Source organism: Ictidomys tridecemlineatus, chromosome 3 (genome assembly GCF_052094955.1).
Source record: "Ictidomys tridecemlineatus isolate mIctTri1 chromosome 3, mIctTri1.hap1, whole genome shotgun sequence".
Taxonomy (NCBI): Eukaryota; Metazoa; Chordata; class Mammalia; order Rodentia; family Sciuridae; genus Ictidomys; species Ictidomys tridecemlineatus.
Window position 1 is genome coordinate 55737947 of NC_135479.1, and position 20395 is coordinate 55758341.

Sequence of the window (20395 nt, forward strand, 5' to 3'; positions counted from 1 at the left end):
ATGCTGCAAATTGTGTGGCTTAGACACAAATTTATTTGGTCATAGCTATGGAGACTGAAAGTTTGGAAACAAGGTGTTGGTAGGGTGGTTTCTACTGCAGTCTCTCTTACTAGCTTGTTGGTGACCATCTGTCCCTAGTTTCTTCACACAGATCTCCTTCTCTGTATGTCTGTATCCTAATCTCCTTATAAGAACACCAGTCAGGTTGGATTAGGGCCCACTCCTACAATCTCATTTCATCTTAAGTACCTCTTCTAAGACCCTATATAATATAGTCATATTCTAAAATATTTGGGTTAGGAATTCAGACAATGATTTTGGGAAGGGGGACACAATTTATAACAAACACAAAACACAAATATATAAGGAAATGTGAATATAGAATTTTAAATCACCTACTTTTAAGGCTTTCATGAATTCAAACAAATCAAAGTCCTTTCTTGGTTTTTCCCAAATACAGACTTAATCAGTGATTCTTATTCCTGGTTCTCATTTACTAGTTTATAATAACATCAGCAATGCAAAGACAGTCAGTTTTATTGCAAATCCAGCATTAGGTATTAGTAGAAAATACTTCTATATGGCTCTTTAAATTCAACTTCTCTTAGTGAATCTGCTAGATTGGATGTTTTCTCTTAAATTTCTTTGTCATAACTTTAAATTTTTCTTTTTCTTTCTTTATTTATTTTTCTTTTTCTTTTTGGTACCAGGGATTGAACCCAGAGTCACATCCCCACCCCTTTTAAAAATATTTTATTTACAGACAGGGTCTCACTAAGTTTCTTAAGTCCTTGATAAGTTGCTGAGGCTGATTTTGAACTCAGGATCCTCCTGCCTCTGCCTCCCAAGTTGCTGTCATAAAAGGCATGTGCCACCATGCCCAGCTACTAACATGTTTTCTCATTTATGTTCATTTAACTGCACCAAGTCAATGTGTTTCTTATTTGATTAAATTCCTTTTGAACTACTTATACATAATCTAAAACAATATTAGAAACCATTATACATGTGTGTATATTTTCTGATAGTTGCCTAATCTCTAGTATTACCTTAAGGGAATTTATCTTAGATTAGTGTATATTAAATTTCTATTAAAGAAGTATGTATAATTGGTTTGGTGGTAGAGGGCTTGACTAATATGCTTGAGGCCCTGCACTGTAAAATAAATAGTTAAATTTAAAAAGAAGATTTTTACATAGGCACTTAAAGACTGTGACTATATCAATTATCATATCAAACAATGGGGTAGGATGGTCTGGTTCTTATGGGTGTTCGAAGACTAAAACTCCCCCAAGCCACATTTTAGTAGACCCCAAGGAAACAAAAATGAGAAATTAGATGATAGACCACAGTGATGTTTAGATGACAGGTATTAGTATAAATTATCCGAAGACTGCTCAATTAAACTGTGTGGTACTTGATCATCCTGCCTCTGGAGTCTGGTGATGAAAGAATATGATATTTGGGACTATTGCCAGCAAATTGTGGGGCTGTTGGTGCTTTTGTGTGCGTGCCAAAGCAGTTAAGTCAAAAGAAACTATTGTATTGGGAGAAGTTTCCTTATATTTCTGCATCTATCTTTTCTAATCATTGTCCAGTTGTATTGATGCTTTTTTAAAAAAATATTTTTTTAGTTGTATGTGGACACAATACCTTTATTTATTTATTTATATGTGGTGCTGAGGATCAAACCCAGGGCCTCATGCTAGGCAAACACTCTACCACTGAGTCACAAACCCAGCCCTACATTGATGTTTTGGAAGAAGTATTTCATTCAATTTTTTAATACTTACTTCTTCCAGCACTAAAATAGAAATCCCTATAAAAAAAGAAAAAAAGAGTTGCCTTTTAACCTGCACTTTAATAGGAGACAGTGTTAGGAATCCATCAGAGTTCTCCTTTTGTTTGTCATTTGTTGTCTCCTTTTCCAACAGCATTATGCTGAAGAGGTAGATAGATTATTTAGCCTGGATTTTATTCTGAACAACCTGGATGGGAACTTTTCCTTTGGATTCTGATATGATTTCCCCTTCAAGGACTTCACATTTACTATGTCTCAGGACCAATAAGTGTAAGTTGGCTATTGATTTTCAGATAGAGATTTGGTGAAAAGTTTAGAAAAATCCAGACTTGGAGATATTTTTCAGCCAGGCCCTTGGGAGAAGAGTGGACTCTACATTTAGCACACTTAACCGTTCTCATCTTCAATTTGCCTTTACTTTGTATCCAGTTTACTTCCCTAAGTCTATGAATAGCTATTGTTAGGATACAAGCAATCAAGGTCACAGTTGAGGTTAGGTTTGGAGCAAGTAGGCAGGGCTATTTGGACTTAGGACATGTTTCCAACATACTTTAAGGAGATTCTAGTGTTGGATAAAGTCTGGATGGGGGAGTTTTGAGGAGGTCCTGGTACACATTGCACAATGCTTCCAAAGGGCAGAAACATTCAATTCCATGATTTAGACTCCTTGGAATGTAGGATAGCTGGTCATTATATTATAGGCAAGACACCTCTCTCCAGAAACCCATGTCTTTATCATTCCAATTACATTGTGGTTGGCCCATAAATCCCTATCTTCACAAAGAACTATTTTTCTGCTTTTGATGGCTGAATTCCTAAAGTCAGTCTCTGTGCAAAGCATTGGAAGAAACCTAATATTGTTTTTTTTTTAATTAGGGGTGGGGTGGGGCTGTCATTTAATATAATTTATACTAATGATTATGATTGATCTTATGAGGCATAGAGGTTTGGGTTAGGAATTCAGTTTTCAGGGGTATATTTTTTGGGGGGGGAGTCAGGGAATTTGGATGTTTATGATAATGTTTAGTAAGATTTAATTTATATAAATTACTTGGGTATAATTATTAAAATGTAGTCTCTGATTCAGCAGTTTGGTTATCAATCCTCGCCTCCGCTGGCAAAGAGGCTAGGATATTAGGCAGGACAAAACTGAAACTATAGTTAGATTAACTCTCTAGACGTGACATAGCAGAGACTAGACACGAAGACTGAACTCCGAGATTCCTTTTCAGCTTTGCTATTCTAATTTTGGGTTCTGAGATTCCATGATAGCGGTTTTTAAACTTTTGGGGTCACAGAACTCTGTGGGAATGCTATGAACACTCTTTTTTCCCCCGAAATGCGCACACACGTCTGATTCTGCGAACTACTTTAGGCTTCGCGGACCCGCAGTCCCGGGTTCAGGATCTTTGCCCTGTCTTTCTGGCCCCTGGCACTTGGGACCTATCCAGTCCTGCACCTCAGCTTCTGCAGGGAACTCTGCTCCTGGCTCCGGCGGGGGCGTGACCGTGGGGGCGTGACCAGGGCGTGTCTGGGGGCGGGGCCAAGGCGGCGCACGCCGCGCCCTCGGCGGTACGAGAGGCCGAGCTTGCTGCATTGCAGCCGCCGCGGCGCCGCTCGGCTCCTCACTCCCAACAATGGCGGCTCCGAGCCCGAGCGGCGGCGGCGGCTCCGGGGCGGCAGCGGCAGCGGCAGCGGCACCCCGGGCCCCGTAGGGTCCCCGGCGCCAGGCCACCCGGCCGTCAGCAGCATGCAGGGTAAGGAACGCTCCCGCGCTGAGACCCTGGCCCACTCGCGCGGCCGTCGGCGTCGTCGCGGCCTGCCTTAGTGGCCGCGAACGCCCCCGGACCCGGCTGAGGAAGCCTTCCGAGCCTTCCGCGCCTCCTTGGCTGCCTCCTCCGGGGCTTCCCGCCTCGCTGTCGGCCGCCTTGGGCCGAGCCTGGATCCGGGCTTCGACCCGTGAAGGCCCGGCCGCGGCCTCTGCCTGCGCTCGGCCGCTCGGCCCTGCTCCGCTTCCCTGCCGGCTGGCGGGGCCCACCTGGCCCGGGACCGCCCCCGCGGTCGCCCCGATTGCGGTCGCCGCTTACCTGGCGTCCGCCGGCCCCGGTTTCCGGGAACGTGCGGGCTAGGACTCGAGGCGGGTGGGAGGTGCTGCCGGGCCTGGCTCCGGGTCCCTGCGGCCGCGCAGGTAGGCGGCGGCGTCCGAGCCTGGGGCCCCTCGGCCCCGCCGCCCCAGCGCGGCTACCCGCCGCCGCAGTGGGGCCAGCTCAAGGCCATCTTGGTTCTCGCCAGGGCGCAGCTGTAGCCAGACCACCTAGCTGACCTCTGGGGTTCACGGGGCTGTTGGAAGCTACGTTTCCAAACTTTTGCAGGGTGTCTGTTCTCTGGGAGGAGCGGGGCGGGGGGTGCTCAGTCCTGTGCCACCTGTAAGGTAGGTAGCTAGCCATTGGCCTGAGGGAGGGGGGCATTTGTTCCAGGTTAGATTTCTGTGTTAGCATTGCATGCAGAAAATAAGATAAAAATAGAAGACTAAATTCGGTTTAAATGGAGAGATAACAGGAAGTAGAAAGACAGAGGTCAAAATGATAGTATCTGGACATCTGAGGCAGTTCTTCCAATTAATGGCTTTTCCCATTGGGAAAGGTTTTTTTTGCTCTGTATGACTCTTGACGGGGGGGGGGGGGTGTTATGAAAAATACCAGGCCTGAGCCCATTAGTTTAAACCCTTAAGTTTACTGGGAAATTTTGAATAGTAGTAATGCTATATTTAAAACAGAGACTCAGGCATCTTTTGACAACTTAAGCGAACTACTTATGTTGAATTATTAGCAGAATCGGTGGGGTTATGTTTGGTAGTCAGTATGAACTTGGTTACTTTTAGATCATATTCTTCCTAAAGAGCTACTGTGTCTAGTTAGAGTTCAACAGACATTTATTGAATCTTTTGTGTTTATGAAAGCATGCTGTGATTCAGGAAGCAGGGACAGGATTTTTATTCATCTTTATATCCCTCCCCATAGTATTTCATAAAAAAAAATGATATATAGACAGGATGATGTCAGAACTCAGAGGACACTTTCTGTGTAGGCCCTAAGCTAATTAATTCAAATTGAATTAGTTATTGGATATTCACTATGTTGCATAGCAGGTTATGCAGACAGTACAAGATTGTTTTCCTGATCTCACAGCTTTACAAGTGTAGTTGATGGTAGAGGGAAATGAAACAGCAAAATGATGATTTAGGATTGTATGGCTTGTCTGAAATGAGTGACTTGTAAAACTGGTAAAATATTTTAAATTTGAGGGTTTTTTGGGGGGCGGGGGAGGCTGATAGCTTGAAAAAGCTGTATACATTTTTGTTGTTCGAAAAAATATTTATTGAGCATCTGTTGAGAACTAATCATAGTACTCTAGTGCTGAGTCCTGAATATATAGAGAGGAGTGAATCTGACTATCTCATCTCATAGTGCTTACCCTCCTGTGAAGATGGAGGAGAGGAGACAATATACAGATAAATAAGAAAAATTGCTAATTGAGGAAAGTGTTATGAGGGTAATAAGCTGGGTTTTGTGATGAAAGACAATAGGAGAGGGCAGTTGGCTTGTTAAGATGTTAAGAGATGGCCTGTCTGGGGAGAACAGAAGAGGTTCTAGTCAGAGGGAACAAATGAGTTTGAAGGTTCCAAAACAGGGAAGAACTTGAAGTGTTCTAGGAACTGAAAATAAGTCCTGTGGTTAGGAGTTATTCTGATATTCTTCATTCTCTTCCCTTACCTCTGCGTTTTGATAATCCAGTAATCTGAACTGTCTAATAAGCTGAACCCATTTTAAAAGGGTGAGGAAGGCCCCAGACCTCTCTTTGAATTATTCCTGAATTATTATTATTTCTTTTTTTCTTTTTCTTTTTTTTGTTCTGGGGGATTGAACCCAGGACCTCACGCTTACCCGGCAAGTTCTCTACCGCTGAGTAACATCCCCAGCCCCTGAATTTTCTTTAAATAGTGTTGTGTCTATCTTTGATCAGTGCATGAACATGCTAGCTGTAGCTTGTTCTTGAACCTCTTTAGATTGCTTAGAATGAGAATTGCTTGAAATTCTCAGAATGTTGTCTAGCCCAATCCCAAGTTATAAAACTTGAGCTTAGGTACCAATGAAGATATCTGTCTTACTTGTTTTTCTACATTGGAACCAAGCTTCGTGTACATTATATACCAATGACCTCCTTTGGCTTTATTTTATTTATTTATTTATCTGTTTTTGAGACCTGGTCTTGTTATGCTTCCCAGGCTGGCCTCCAACTCTTGAGCTAAACTAATCATCCTGCCTCAACCTCCCAAGTAGCTGAGACTACAGGCACCAGTGCTCCTGACTTCTCCTCCTCTGGCTTTAGATCAAACTTCCCAGAGTGGTCCTTGAAAGATGTTTTGGTGTACTGCCATTCCCTTCTGACCCACCTGCTTCTACTTGCTATCCAAAGCTGCCTTTCTGGGAGTTCATGACCAATCCCATCCAGCCAGCAGGGTTGTGGGTTGTATGGAATACATTTCATTCAACAGATATTGGACATTTTTTCTGTGTGATGGATGCCATGGTGGGTATTGGATATCTCTGTAGTTTTTTGTGGCTTGACATTTTGTAGTCCATGAGAGATCCAAGTTGGGATTGTATTCTTTACATCATAGTATGAAGAATCAGAGCTCTGGAGTCCTAGATTTGTATCTTCTTGCCAGGATTTAAACTTTTTGTTAGTACAGGCAAGGTTCTTAAATCTCTCTAAGTCTGTGTCTCAGTTGGAAAGGCAAGAATAATTCTTACCTCACAGGTACTTTGAGAAGTGTTTTAAATTTCATTATTAGTTGGTCCTACCTTTCTCTTTAATCTGTTAATTTCATTATTGAGTAATTTCTTTTTTAGATATTCTAGAGGAGACTTTATTCTATTGCAAACTCCAGATCTTCTGTCTTTTCCATATCTTCTGAGGATTCTCAAATGATTGTAATGTTATGAATTAGAAGTCTAGTTATAAATTTGCTATGCTTTTTTTTAATGTGTAGATGGCTGGAAGGGAAATTATGGTAAATTTGGCTTCATAACATCATTTGGTTACTTTTTTGTGCTAACAGTTGTGACTTGTAATCTGGCTTTTTTTTTTCTTTTAGTATTCTTCCCATTATTCCTTATGATGGAGAGTAGTTGTTGATTTTGTTATCACTCATACATTTGAGTATTTTCATTCATCCTGATTTTTCTTTTTTTCCTCTCATACCCATTCACAAACACATTCATCCTCTACAAGTTAATAGTTTTATACTTTGATTCTTGGGTGACTAAAACTACAACAATATAGATTGTTTTACCAAAATAGGTAAATGGTTTAATAAAAATGTATTTGACATTAGGATAAGTTTGCATTTGTGGAAAAAAATACTCAAATAAACTACTGTGACGTATGTTTATTATTATTGGTATTGGAGATTGAAATCAGGGTATTTTGCTTTGGCACTGAATTAACAGCCCTACCCCTTTTTATTTTTTATTTTGAGCCAAAGTCTCACTAAGTTTCCCAGACTGGTTTTGAACTTGTGATCCTCTTGCCTCAACCTTCTTGGATTACAAATATGTGGCTTTGTACCCAGCTATGCTTTAATTCTTGACATTTCATTAACAATTTGTCATCAAGTAGATTTAATTGGGAGATTTTTTTTATTGGTTGTTCACAACATTACAAAGCTCTTGACATCATATTTCATACATTAGATTGAAGTGGGTTATGAACTCGGTTTTTTTAAATATTAGATTACTCTGTGATAGTATGATTCTTTATCTTTTTTATTTTTTACTTTTTGTTACTGGGGATTGAACTGGGGATCACTTAACCACTGAGCCACATCCCCAGCCCTTTTTATATTGTATTTTGAGTCAGAGTCTTGCTTTGTTGCTGAGGCTGGCTTTGAACTTGGCAATCTTCCTGCCTCAACCTCCTGAGCTGCTGGGGTTATAGGCATGTGCCACCTTGCTTAGCTAGTGTGATTCTTAAATCCAAAAAAATTTGGTAAATTTAAAGCATGGGATAGACTTGTTACATTTGAGAACTTTCTAGACAGGGCTTGAATTTTCTATTGTGGCAATTCAAAAGCCCAGGGAATTTAGCCATTTAGTAGGAAGCATGTGAAGAGAAGCAGATTTACTATACTGGGCAGTTAAACTCAGTTGAGGAAAGCTCATGTAGAGAACATGATATCAATATTATTGTTGGCATGTTGGAGAATAGCATATTCTAGTTAAAAGAGCTTATCAGTTAGCTGATAGTTTAACAGCTTCTGGATTTAAATTTAAATTTAAATTTAATTATTAGTGGGTCCTACCTTTCTCCACCAGAAGCTAGCTTTACCTTGCAGGTAGTAATGTTTAAGAAAAAAAAAAAAAGGCTGTTGAAATGGGAAGAACACTGGATTTGGACCCAGAAAACCTAGGCACAGATAACTGCCATGCTGTGTACAAGTTGTACTTTTGGGAAAATTCTCTCACTTTTCTCTCTCTCTCTTTCTTTTCTTTTCTTTTCTTTTCTTTTCTTTCTTTCTTTCTTTCTTTCTTTCTTTCTTTCTTTCTTTCTTTCTTTCTTTCTTTCTTTTTTCTTTTTCTCTCTCTCTCCCCCTCCCCCCCCTTTTTCTTTCAAGAGAATTTTAATATTTATTTTTTAGTTCTCAGCGGACACAACATCTTTGTTTGTATGTGGTGCTGAGGATTGAACCCGGGCCGCACGCATGCCAGGCGAGCGCGCTACCACTTGAGCCACATCCCCAGCCCTCTCTCACTTTTCTGAACTGAAAAATTAACATATCTAGAGATAATACCTAACTTATAGACTGTTTTGAGAATTGCATTATTAAATTAATGCATGTGAAATTGCTTTGAAAATTATAAAATAGTTTATAAATATACAAGCATTATTAGACATGTATTTACCTGCTTTATTCGCCAGCCATTTAAAATGTAATGGATTTAAAAGTTCTTTTAAACATAAGAAGTAAAATTTATTATAAAGTAAATATAAGAATAAATTTATAAAATGTAAATGTTAAAGCAAAGTTTTCATAAAGATTTGATACAAGTGCTGAATGTGGTGGTACATACCTGTAATCCCAGTGGAGTGGGATGCTGAGACCAGAGGATTGCAAGTTCAAGGCCAGCCTCAGCAACTTAGCAAGGCTTTAAGTTACCGAGTGAGACCCTGTCCCAAAGTAAAAAATATAAAAGAAAAAGGGCTGGGGATGTAGCTTAGTGGTAAAGTGCTCCTAGGTTAAATCCCCTGTACCAAAAAAAAAAAAAAAAAAAAAAAAGTTTGTGTTATATATGTATATGGCTTGAAGCAGGAAAAAATAAAGCCTTTTCCTAAACTTTATTCAGGTGACTGAGAAATGTCAGTTTTCTTAAAGTGATTACAATACTCAGCACCTATAATTAATTCTGAAAAACACTGAGGCATTTATAAAAGTACTTGTTAGAGTAAATATCTACAAAGTATGTGTTGTACGTGCCTCAGAATCCCTTAATGTGCTGATGTAGGCAGTTTTTCTTCCTATTTTTTCTTCTCAGGTCTTAAACTTGAGTATATAACTGAAAGCTTTTTGTCCAGTCCTTACCTATTTACCCTCAGCTGATTGTTTTATGTATATCAGCCTAAGTAAAAGCAAAATAACTTGATTCTACTTAAATAACACACACATAAAACTATATTGAAGTGTATCTATTAAGAAAAAGTGAGTATTTAAAATCAATGTATGTTTTCTCCCAGTAATAGACAAAATATAAGCTGGGCATGGTTGCATGGGCTTATAGTCCCAGCTACTAGGGAGGTTGAGGTGGGATGATCTTGAGTTTAAGGCCAGCCTGGGCAACATAATGAGACCCTGTCTCCAAAAAAAAAAAAAAAAGTATGTGTGTATGACACCGTATCTCTTTGGGTATGTTTATCTACTTTTACACTTTCTGTGGTCAAAGAACTGAATTGTGCAGTGATGAGTTTTCAAATCCTGGAATTCCTGACTTTTCCCAGTGTGTTGCATCCTTTTTTTTTTTTTTTTGCTATTTAGCATAACCTGCTACAAGTTCAGGTTAGCAAGTTAGTCCTTTTTCAAAGCACATATTCGATTTCTCTTATATTCCCTTAAAATGAGACTGTTTTAATTTTAATAAGAGCAGGTAAGAAAAACAACTTATTTTTAGAATACATATTCCCTTACATTTTTCTATAATGTATCATATCAGAGTGAATGCATGCTGAAATTTGTTTAAGAAGGGATATTAACCTGTTTTTTGAGTTATTCTCTTTTATACTACATTTCTTTCACTCGATTTCTTCCAAAATTGAGAGCTAGATTGATTTGGGTCCAGAGGGCTTTCCTTATTTTAAGGAGTCTGAATATAATAATTAACTCCATCCTATATAATCCAGATCAGTCTTCTTTGTAATTTCTGGGAGATGGCTTACATTATACAACCTGAGAAACTTTAATTCAGAGTAAAAAAAAAAAAAAGGAAAAAGAAACTAACAATTGCCATAGATCTTTTTTTCTGACCTTACTTGATTTGATTTTCACAACCACACTTTAAGAGTAGTTGGACATAGGTTAATAAAGTAGTCCCTTTCATAGGTTAGGCAACCAATGCTTACATTAAATAATGTGCTCTAGTAGAGGTGGGTTTTAACTTGCCTGAATGACTGGTACCTTTGTTCTTCCTACTGTTTGTAGGTTCATACACAGTGAACTCTAAATCATTTCAGCCAGTCAAGTCTGAAGAAAGAATCTTTGCCACAGTGGTACATATACAGGAAGAGATGAGAGAGATTATTTTAGGCTTCTGTCAGGGAGAGAATCTTTAAGGAACTAGGCACCATTTGGGTTGATTTTGAAGCCTTGGTACTTCTTGATGCTCCTTTATATTAGAGTTCTAAACTTGCTAGAATGTTTATAGTGACCTTTTGAATTTAGAGACATTTTAATTGAGAATCTACAAGTAAATAGAAGTCTTGATTTAGGCCTTGGTCCAGGATGTCAGAGTAGGTAATAAAATCCTCTTCACTCTGTATAATGTATAAGAGGAACCCATTTAGCATAAAGGTTAATAGCATATATTGTTGTTCTGACTAAATTTGTTATCTGGGTAGATCACTGTCTCTGTTAATGGTCATGTCTAGCTCCAGAAAGTTCTTGGGTGTTTCTTCATACTCTTAGCAAGACTGAGAGTTTAATTCAGAGGTTTTTTTTTTTGTTTTTTTTTTTTAAATGTGAAACTAACAATGGACATAGCTCTTTTTCTGTCATTACCTGATTTGATGCTCACAATTTGCAAAAAGGATTGAAGGGCAAGGAGTCATAAGATTGGCCTAACTGGCTACACAGTGAAAGGGAGCATTGGTCAGTAGTGAACACCACTCAAGATGGGCTTTGAAAGAAGAAAACAATTACATCATACACAGCTTGATTCTTAACAACAACACATCTTTCCCCACCATGGGAAAGAGGACTTAAGTAGATACTGCAGGAGCTTTTTCAAGCTTTATTGTGTTTCATCTTACTCAAAATCACTCAAAACAGAATTAAAAAAAAAAAAAAAGAAGAACCAAGTGTTGCCAGACATATTTCTCTCTCTGTGTGTATTTTTTTCTCTAATAAGTATGTATATCTGACATGTTTGTTTATTGTTGTCTTGGCTAAAAAATAAGTGACACTGTGTGACTCCTCTGATGTTTTCAGCAGTTTCCTTGGGATCTGTGTTAGGTTCCTGTCACAGAGAAGTATTGACTTTTTCATTTTGTTAGCATCCTTAAGACACCAGGCTGTGCCTAGGAGGAGTTATGGTTGAGGTCTTCTGTCAAATACAGCATCTTTTTTCCTCTGTTCTCATATCATAGCAATCAATATAGTGACCTCAAAAGATACTGGGCCTTCTCCCCACCAGTAAGCAAGTAATTCTGCAGCAGCAGATAACTAATTGGGTGTCCTCCAGTTAAATTCTGATAGCTCTACCTGGAGATAATGTCAGACCATAGGTTGAAGACTTCCCCACTTCCTCTTAGATGCTAGTCAAAAGCCCAGGTGGTTTTTTGTGGTTCTGACCCACTGGCTATAAAATTGAGAGCTCTCACAAACCCTTCCTCTTGTTAATTAATTTGTTTGAGCATCTGAACAGAATTTAGGGAAACATGTTTAAAAGGATATGAAGAGATGCATAGGGTAGGGCATGAAGGAAGGAACTTAGAGTTTACAGGTCACTCTCCAGAAACCTTTATGTTTCAGCTCTTGAGAAACTCCTGAAATCTGTCATTTTGTGTTTTTATGGAGGTTTCATTAGCATCAGTGCTAATAGATTGGATGGGGAAACCTAGCAAAGCTTGTTGCTTTAGCATTCATCTTGGCCTTTTCCTGCAACATTCCTCCCTCCAGATTATGGGTCAGGACCCCTCTGGAATAAGGAGGGTCTTATGACCTAATGTAGTAAGTTAAGAGTAGTTCAGAGATTTAATTTCTTCCTTCCAGCAATTGAACCCAGGGCTTCAGACATGCTGACTGGATGCTCTACTATTGTGCTACACCCGTAACCCAGGTCAGAGAATTTCTTTGTGGCTAGATCCAGGGCAGAAAGGTGAGGGCTGATTAGAGTTTCTAAGAGTTCCCTTGGGGAAAAGAATATACTTCTATGACCTGCTTTGGGAGGGTAGTTTCGAGCAAGAAATCATGGAATGAAAACTAATAAATATGTTATCATAATATCACAGACCTAGAGTGGGGTGACCATCCCTAGGGTCATGAAACGGGTGAGATGACAATATGGTGTTGTTTAGGTAGAATGAATAAGGTAGTCATTTCCCACGGGGAGAAGAAGAGCTGGCATATAAGGACAATAAAATCCTGAGTTTAAAAAATGTGGAAAGGATTTGATTAGTATTTTGTAAAATAACAACTGGCTCTGGTTGGTAAACAACCTGAAATTACTATATTGGGCAGGCTGCTTTTTGATAAAGTTTTAGAAAGTTGAAGCAAGGAAATCAAAAAGCAAAAAACCATCAGGAAATAAACCTGCGGAACTCACTTTAAGTACAGTGAAAATACAAATATAGGACAATTTTACATAACTCGCTAGATATTAGGGCTGTAGTGGTATGCTATGGGTAGCTGCCGTGAAAGGCACCTGTCAGAATTTTGAAGTTGAAGTTGGAAGGTGGCAAACAACTATTTTACATTATGACAGAAGGAAGATTATGTAGCATAATCTAAGGGTATGTCCCAGTAAGGCAGCTACTTTCTTTTTATGTTAGTGTAGGTTCATAGTGTGGTTTATAGTGCAGTTTTAGCATAAAAATCCAGAATGTCCAGGGAATCAGAAGGAACCATGGAGATGGTGGGAAACCACTTAATGCTCTGTCCCAAACTAGGTAATACTACCACCATAGAGGAAGGGGAACAGAGATAACTGCATAATCCCAAAAGGGCCATTACAAAAGCAAGATTTAGACACACAGTTTTCAAATTCTAAGATTGTCTGAGAGTAATTTTATGTATAAATGAGAAAACTACGGCTCAAATGAAATGAACTTTAGTTTCCAGTGAAATGACTTTTAGCTAACTCAGTTGGAAAATAGAATTCTGGTCTGACACTTTTCATTTTTTCTAACACTGTTTGCCTTATATTTATATACACACTTAAATCTTTTATAATTTTATTTTTTCAGTACTGGGACTGAACCCTGGGGTGCTGTACCATAATTGGGCTACACCCCTAGCCATTTTTATTGTATTTTTGAGAAGGTCTAGCTAAGTTGTTGTGGCTGGCCTTGAACTTATGATCCTCCTCCCTTAGCCTCCCTAGTTGCTGAAATTACAGGCTTGCGCCAGGTACCCAGCTATGCACTGAGCTGTTAGCCTTTTAAACTACTATGGTCTATCTTAATTTATTTGATAAATACAGTAAATTATAAGTTTCAGATTGTTGCCAGTTAAGGGAACTCAGAATTGTGGTAAGAGGAGTGAGAACGAAGGAAAAGTGTGAGGAGGACAAGAAAGAGGGTGTGAGAGACCTGGAGAGAAAAAGGAGGAGAAACTTCCATAGTTATAACTTTATTTCTTTCTTTGGCTTACTCGCATTTGGTCCTATATGTCTTGGTATTTATTCTTGGAATGATCTAGGATTTACTTAAACTTGGCGCCAGAAAAAATGAACAAAACTCAGATTTCTCTTCACTTGTAGTAGTGAAATTGAAGTGGAAAATAATTAAGTCCCACTGTACAGACAACTTGCCTGTGTGAGATACACAAAACTTTGAAAATTAATCAGTTATTATCAACAAGATTAAACTGGTATCTAGCACCCCCAGAGATGTAGAATGGGAAGAGAGAATTTAGGAGATAAGGGGAAGCTAAAAATTGAAACCATGTGAATGAATGTTAGCGCTCATTGTAGCATAGCCACAAACTTGCATTTTGTAAAGTTGAGGATATTGGAATGTTTCCTCACCATTTTCTTTCCACTGTTTCACATGCTGTAGTAGAGCTATTTGGCACTTTCTCAAATTTGTGCTGAAAACACTTTCTGACTTCTTCAGATCAATCAATCAATCTTTTAGCAGTATAAAATGATCTGCCTAAAATAGCTCTTTCTACCATATTTAATTGATGTGCATTTTAAAAAGTCATGGAATTACCAAAGAAATGGTGAACCATCATGGTTAATTAGCTCTTGTTTTGCTGCTTATCAAGTCTTTGCTGAGTGAGGAATAATGCAGAGAGGTGACTGTATGAAACCTCAGAATCCACTCAAAGTGGATTTACCTAATTATGGATGAAGTAGGTAACTTCATCCATAATCAGGTAAAAAAAGAGTAAGTTAACAGTTATGCATTAAGAATTTCAATCCACCTTCCCCTTTAGCTATTTGGATTGATTTTTGTACTGATGACAGAACTTCAGGTTTTTAGTATATATTGATTGGGCTTAGCTTCTCATGTGTTAAGAGTAATAATTGGTGACATCTATCATTTTCAGTCACATATAAGAAAACTTCTTCTGTCTCTATCTAATTTTACAGTGCTGGGGATGGAACCCAGGCCCTAATACCTGCTAGCCAAGCAGATTTACCTCAGAGCCATAATCCCAGACTGTTTTGTATCTGTTATATTTTATTCTGTAACTTTTTCTTTGCACAACTTTACCTTTAGTTCCAACTCCTGCTTTTTCATATACCTTTCAAGTTTATTTTTCTTGCTCTATTTGTCAATTATATTGCTATTTTATTCATTTCTCTTCTTACCATTTCTTTTTTCTTCTTAGTAGCAACTTTTCACCATATTTAGGGTTACAAAGAGGAGATTAACTGTTACCTTAAGATTGTTTCAGTGTTTCCCTAGTGTCTTCCTGTTGTAGGAGGTGAGTTTTTCCTTTCTTCTAATGAAAATGGGGAGAGTGTCTTGTTTCTGAGATTAGTGGAGAATCTCCTTTGCTCTCTCTCCCACTGTTGCTTCCAGAGAACCCTTTCCTTCTGACTTGTACCTTGCTCATTTTGGGAGGCTGGTTGACTAGTGTAAAGACCCATGGGTTTCTTATTTTCTTCCTGAATTTTTCTGCAGCATGTTCTGTGTGGAAGCATATTGACCTTAGGGTAGAGAGATGGGCAAGTGTACTACCTTTCAGGTTTGCCAGCGGGACTTCTTTCCCATGAAGTCTTTCCATTCCCATTTCCTCCTGCTTTGTCATTTGTATGATTAGGTACTCAGCAGTGGGTTATTTTTGTGGTGTATCAAAGGAACCTTGGCTATATTAGCATTTTTCCAGTTTTGTACCTCATCAGTGATAGCTTTTTCCAGTTTTGTACATCATCATTGATAGCTGGCTCTTCTGAGAATCCTAAGAATTTTGGTAATTGGATAGGAAGGACTACTTTAAAAATATCCTTCCTTCAGTCTTGGTTCTTTTTCCTATGTGTTTTCATTGAATTTGTGTAAACACAGACTAAATGATTTTCCTCATTTTGTTCCTTGAAGTCAGTAATAAACACAAGCATAAGTAGATGACTAAAGAAACCACATTTCAATAAACAAGGGGAATAAAACAATATTTTGTAAAGGTTTCTGTTTTAAATGGCTTATTGTACTGGGTCCATTTTACAAAAATTATATTTATATATAGTATATGTATGTTATAACCAGGTCCTGTTGGAAAATGTGTGCACGTTTCTAAGTGGAAATTCATAGTTTTTTTTTTTTAAACCCCTGTAACTTACTTTGCCTTATTATCAGGCAAAGTTTATTTTTTTTCTTCTGTAGACAATTTTAGCTTCTCTTCAGTAGTTTTTTGTCTTATCATTTGAAGTCAGCTGATTGATTGGAAGTAAATGTTACTTTATCTGTGTTAAAAATTTTATAGTTTATAAATTACTAAAACTTGAACCATGAGTGATGATTTATCATGGGTGCTTCTAAATTAATAATTTGAGTTAGTAAAATAACAATATATTGAGTTCATAGGATGAAAATATTGCAGAAATTTATGGAATTATCTGAAACTTCAAAGGGCTAATAGACTACTCTTTTTATTGAATAGATATGAAGATAAAGATTAGACATTGTGACACAATTTAAACTTGATTTCAGAGCCATATGATACATCTATTCAAAAGAGCCCCAGTGTTATCATTGTCTCTGTAATGTGGGGGTAATGTGATTTGAACTTTTCTTGAATTAGTTTTATTCAAAATGTAACATAGAAATACAGTGTCATTTTCTAATTTTGGTTTGTTTGATTTACAGTAAATGAACTGGAACTTATCTCTTTTACTTTAGGCTTTCAGATAAACTTCTGTGAAAAGGCACAAAGTAAGCTACAAATTTTGATATTATGCTACTTATTTTTTTTCATATCCATCTTGGTATTGGGAATGTGTCCACTATTGTTTTAACTAACCAACCATGGTAAATTTACATGAAAAGAGCTTCCATTTTTCATTTTATTCCCTCACCCAGTGTTGTTACATTCTTGATTATAAATTGGTCTTATTTTTACTTGAAGTAGGAGAAAAATGTATATAGATGTTCAGATAGATGTTTATAGATATAGAAAAATATAATCAGTATTCAGGCTTTGTAATTTAAATTGTAAGTTGAAGAAATTTCACTTTTAAAATGGTGGTGCAGAAATTATTTAACTACATTCAAAGATATTGTGCTTTAAAATTTGCTTTTTTAAAAAACATATTTAATGCATTTTAATTTTTTTTTTAAACAAAACTTTTTTCTTCTCTCTTCCTTCTTTCCCGTTCCCATCATTCTGATTAGGACATTAGTCTTGAAAGAATACAGAATAGATTTTCTATAGAAACACAGTGTAGGTAAAGTTAAAACAAATGCATTTTGGACCTTAAACTTAGTCATATAAAGTACAGTTTAAAAAAATCTCAAGGAGGGTTGGGGTTGTGGCTTAGCGGTAGAGCACTCACTTGGCACGTGGGAGGCCCTGGGTTCTATCCTCAGCACCACATACAAATAAATAAAATAAAGGTATTGTTTCCAACTACAACTCAAAAATATTTAAAAAAATCTCAAGGAGATTACTTTTCAGTTAACATAAAAATATTCTAAAGTATAGTGTATGTAATTTTATCTTCTGCTTATTTATGGTCTGGGAAAGAATGATGACCAGTCTTTGATATGTATCATTTTTTAGTAAATTTGTTCATAGGGGGAAAAGTTTAATCTGGAGAAAAAATATTTCTACTGTTTAAAAAAATTTTTTTATGGCATCAAAATGCTTAGTTTTGTTGGTTGACCATTGTGACTTCCTTTGAAATATAGTGAGCAAAAATTTATTTCTTGAGTGGTTTACACCCATGATGTGAATATATAATAAATGAGAGATAAGGCAGCTATGTCCTAGGTCACAGATTTTAATTGGTCCATTCTTATCACTTTTCTCTTCCTTAAATAATAAACTAAAAATAATACATGATTTCCTGCCCATAGTGTCCTATGAATATGATATTTATATATATGTAATGAAGTTACAACTTCTATTTATGCTATTTTAACTTTAATACAATTTGATAATTTTTAGCTTTTAGCTACATTTTGACAAAATATTTCTGTTTGTATATAACATGATAATTTAACTTTTGTTGACTTAAATTCTAATTCAAGAAAAAAGGGTTGACTTTTCTAAAATTTAACGTTCTATTCATACTATTTCTGTTTTCTCTAACTTAGTTGTATTTTGTACATAAAATAGGAAAAAAATAATTATGTTAAATTTTAAAAATGTGTACAGTTTCTGCAGATAACTCTAAATAGATTTAAAATGCCTTTGGACCTTCCAAATGGTTCTATCTTTTCCCCTTGTTGTAGGAATGATAGATTTGCAGTGCTGCTTGCTTTGATAAATTTGGAAGACTCTAACAAGGAGGCTTGGGATAGCAGAACCTACTATAACATACATAATCATGTGGGAGGGGCATGTGCATCTCCACTTTGTTGCTCAAACTCTCTTATTCACACTGCTTTGTCCTGATTTTTCACATTTTCCTTTTAGTTTCTTTCTCTTCCCTTTATGAGGCTCCTTCTTTTCTTTTCAAGCTTTTGGGATTCAGCAGTTATATCTATTCATTTCTGAAGCACATTTTAGACACCTAGGAACCATCTAGCAAGTGAGATTTTGAACAAAAGATGAATACCATAGGTACCTGGCCTTAGCAGATTACAGTATAGTGGAATAGAGTTGATCCTCTATTGATTATAAGCATCTAGCTACTGATGCTACATGAAAATTGATTAGGAGCTAAAGCCCGGTGGGGCTCCTTTGCTCCTGCTATTCCATGAGAGGGTACAAGCATAAGGCATGCTGTGAGCCCGATGATAACTGCTTTTTAAACTTTTATTTACTGATTTATTTATTCATTTATTTTTGAGAAGGGCTCTTGCTATGTTGTTCATGCTGGCCTTGAAGTCCTATGCTTAAAGCAATCCTTCTGACTCAGTCTTCTGAATAGCTGGGACTGTAGGCATGTGCCACTGTACCCGGTGTAGTCACTGCTTTCTTAATCAGAGATTGACTCAGAAATCCAGCAAAGGGCCTACCCACCCAGCTGTCTGTGCTGGCTCAGACCTCAGTGGAAGACTCAGGACAAAGAGCACACACATCAGGGAGAGGAGGAGCTAGGGAGCTAGTAGGGATGGCCAGCATGAAGTTGGTAGCTATATTATCAGTGTAGCTATCATTATCTATCTTTAGGATGACTTTTCAGTTACTTATATATGTGTTAATCCTATTTTTTTTTAAACAAGGCTTGTCTGCTCTTATGGCTTAAAAATTAAAAGTACAATTTCATAATGTTTGCTTACAATCTTCTGTTTATTCTAGAAGGCAGACATTAACTTAGTTATAAGAGGTTATTCATTTCTTAAAAATCATCAGAGAAGTGATTTCTCCCCTGTATATTCTAGTTTCCAGAAACTCCAGTTTTATTCTAGGGGTATTTCAGAATTAGCAGAGAAACTTATATATTTATTTATTAAGAATAATTAGGTATCATAAATTAATGCTAGGATAGGGCATTAAGCGCAAAATTAGATAATGTTAAAGTCTTATAAGTTTGAATACTGTTTTAAATGTTTAATTCTGTATCACAAATCAAGAAGATTTACTTTTAGATGATTCTGATGATTAATGGAAGCTCTGAAAGATTAATTTTTCCCATTGTTTGATTTTCACATAGCTTTTGTTCTTTAGATTGTTATATCACTCTATTCCAGTTTATTATAATTGCCTGTAATAAGTTAGTGGAATTTTATTGGAGACTTACGTATTTACATGCACAAATGGTGTGAGATTATATATTTAATTTGGCATCCACATTCGTGGAGAAGTTTAATAAACCCACTGTAGACCTCATGATCTTCTGTTTTATAAATTAAAGTTTGTGTATTTATCTGATATTTGGTTTTCTAAATATATGTTTATTTAAGAAAATAAGTTAGACTAATTAAGATAACAATGTTTTATATATATTTAATATATATATTATATATGACATATAATATGTATATAGTTAATCCTGATGGATCATTGAATTTTTCAATATATAAGTACTGTGTGTGTGGGAACCTTTTCTATTTGTAAATACAGAATTCTAAATGTAGAATTTTCTACCTTTAGAAGTTCTTTTAATCATTTGGAACACTTGTAGGTTAATCATTGGAGAATAATGCTTTTGTGCATGAAAGGGTATTTATGTAATTTATGATCACATTTGAATTATATCTCATTGGCCTTAATGAACTTACTTACAGTTCTTTAGAATATGATTTACTTGCTTTTATAAAATGCTTTTTTTTTCTTTAATAAACATCAACTTTACCTAGTATTGTCAGCATTCTGATTTTAAAAAAATATTTATTTATTTATTTTTTAGTTTTCGGCGGATACTACATCTTTTGTTTGTATGTGGTGCTGAGGATGGAACTTGGGCCACACGCATGCCAGGCGAGAGCACTACTGCTTGAGCCACATCCCCAGTCCAGCATTCTGATTTTTAGTTTTTGGATAAGAACTTT

The 20395-nt window shown here is 37.0% G+C and overlaps 1 protein-coding gene across 1 annotated transcript in view; it reads left to right on the forward strand.

The window, feature by feature from the left end:
* The first annotated feature begins 3423 nt into the window (after positions 1–3423).
* Map2k4 (mitogen-activated protein kinase kinase 4) overlaps positions 3424–20395 on the forward strand; it is a 116503-nt gene continuing 99531 nt past the window's right edge. The window contains 3 exon segments of the mRNA XM_078042904.1: positions 3424–3474; positions 3477–3558; positions 16637–16669. Coding sequence (XP_077899030.1) covers positions 3439–3474; positions 3477–3558; positions 16637–16669 — 151 coding nt within the window. The 5' untranslated portion in view covers positions 3424–3438.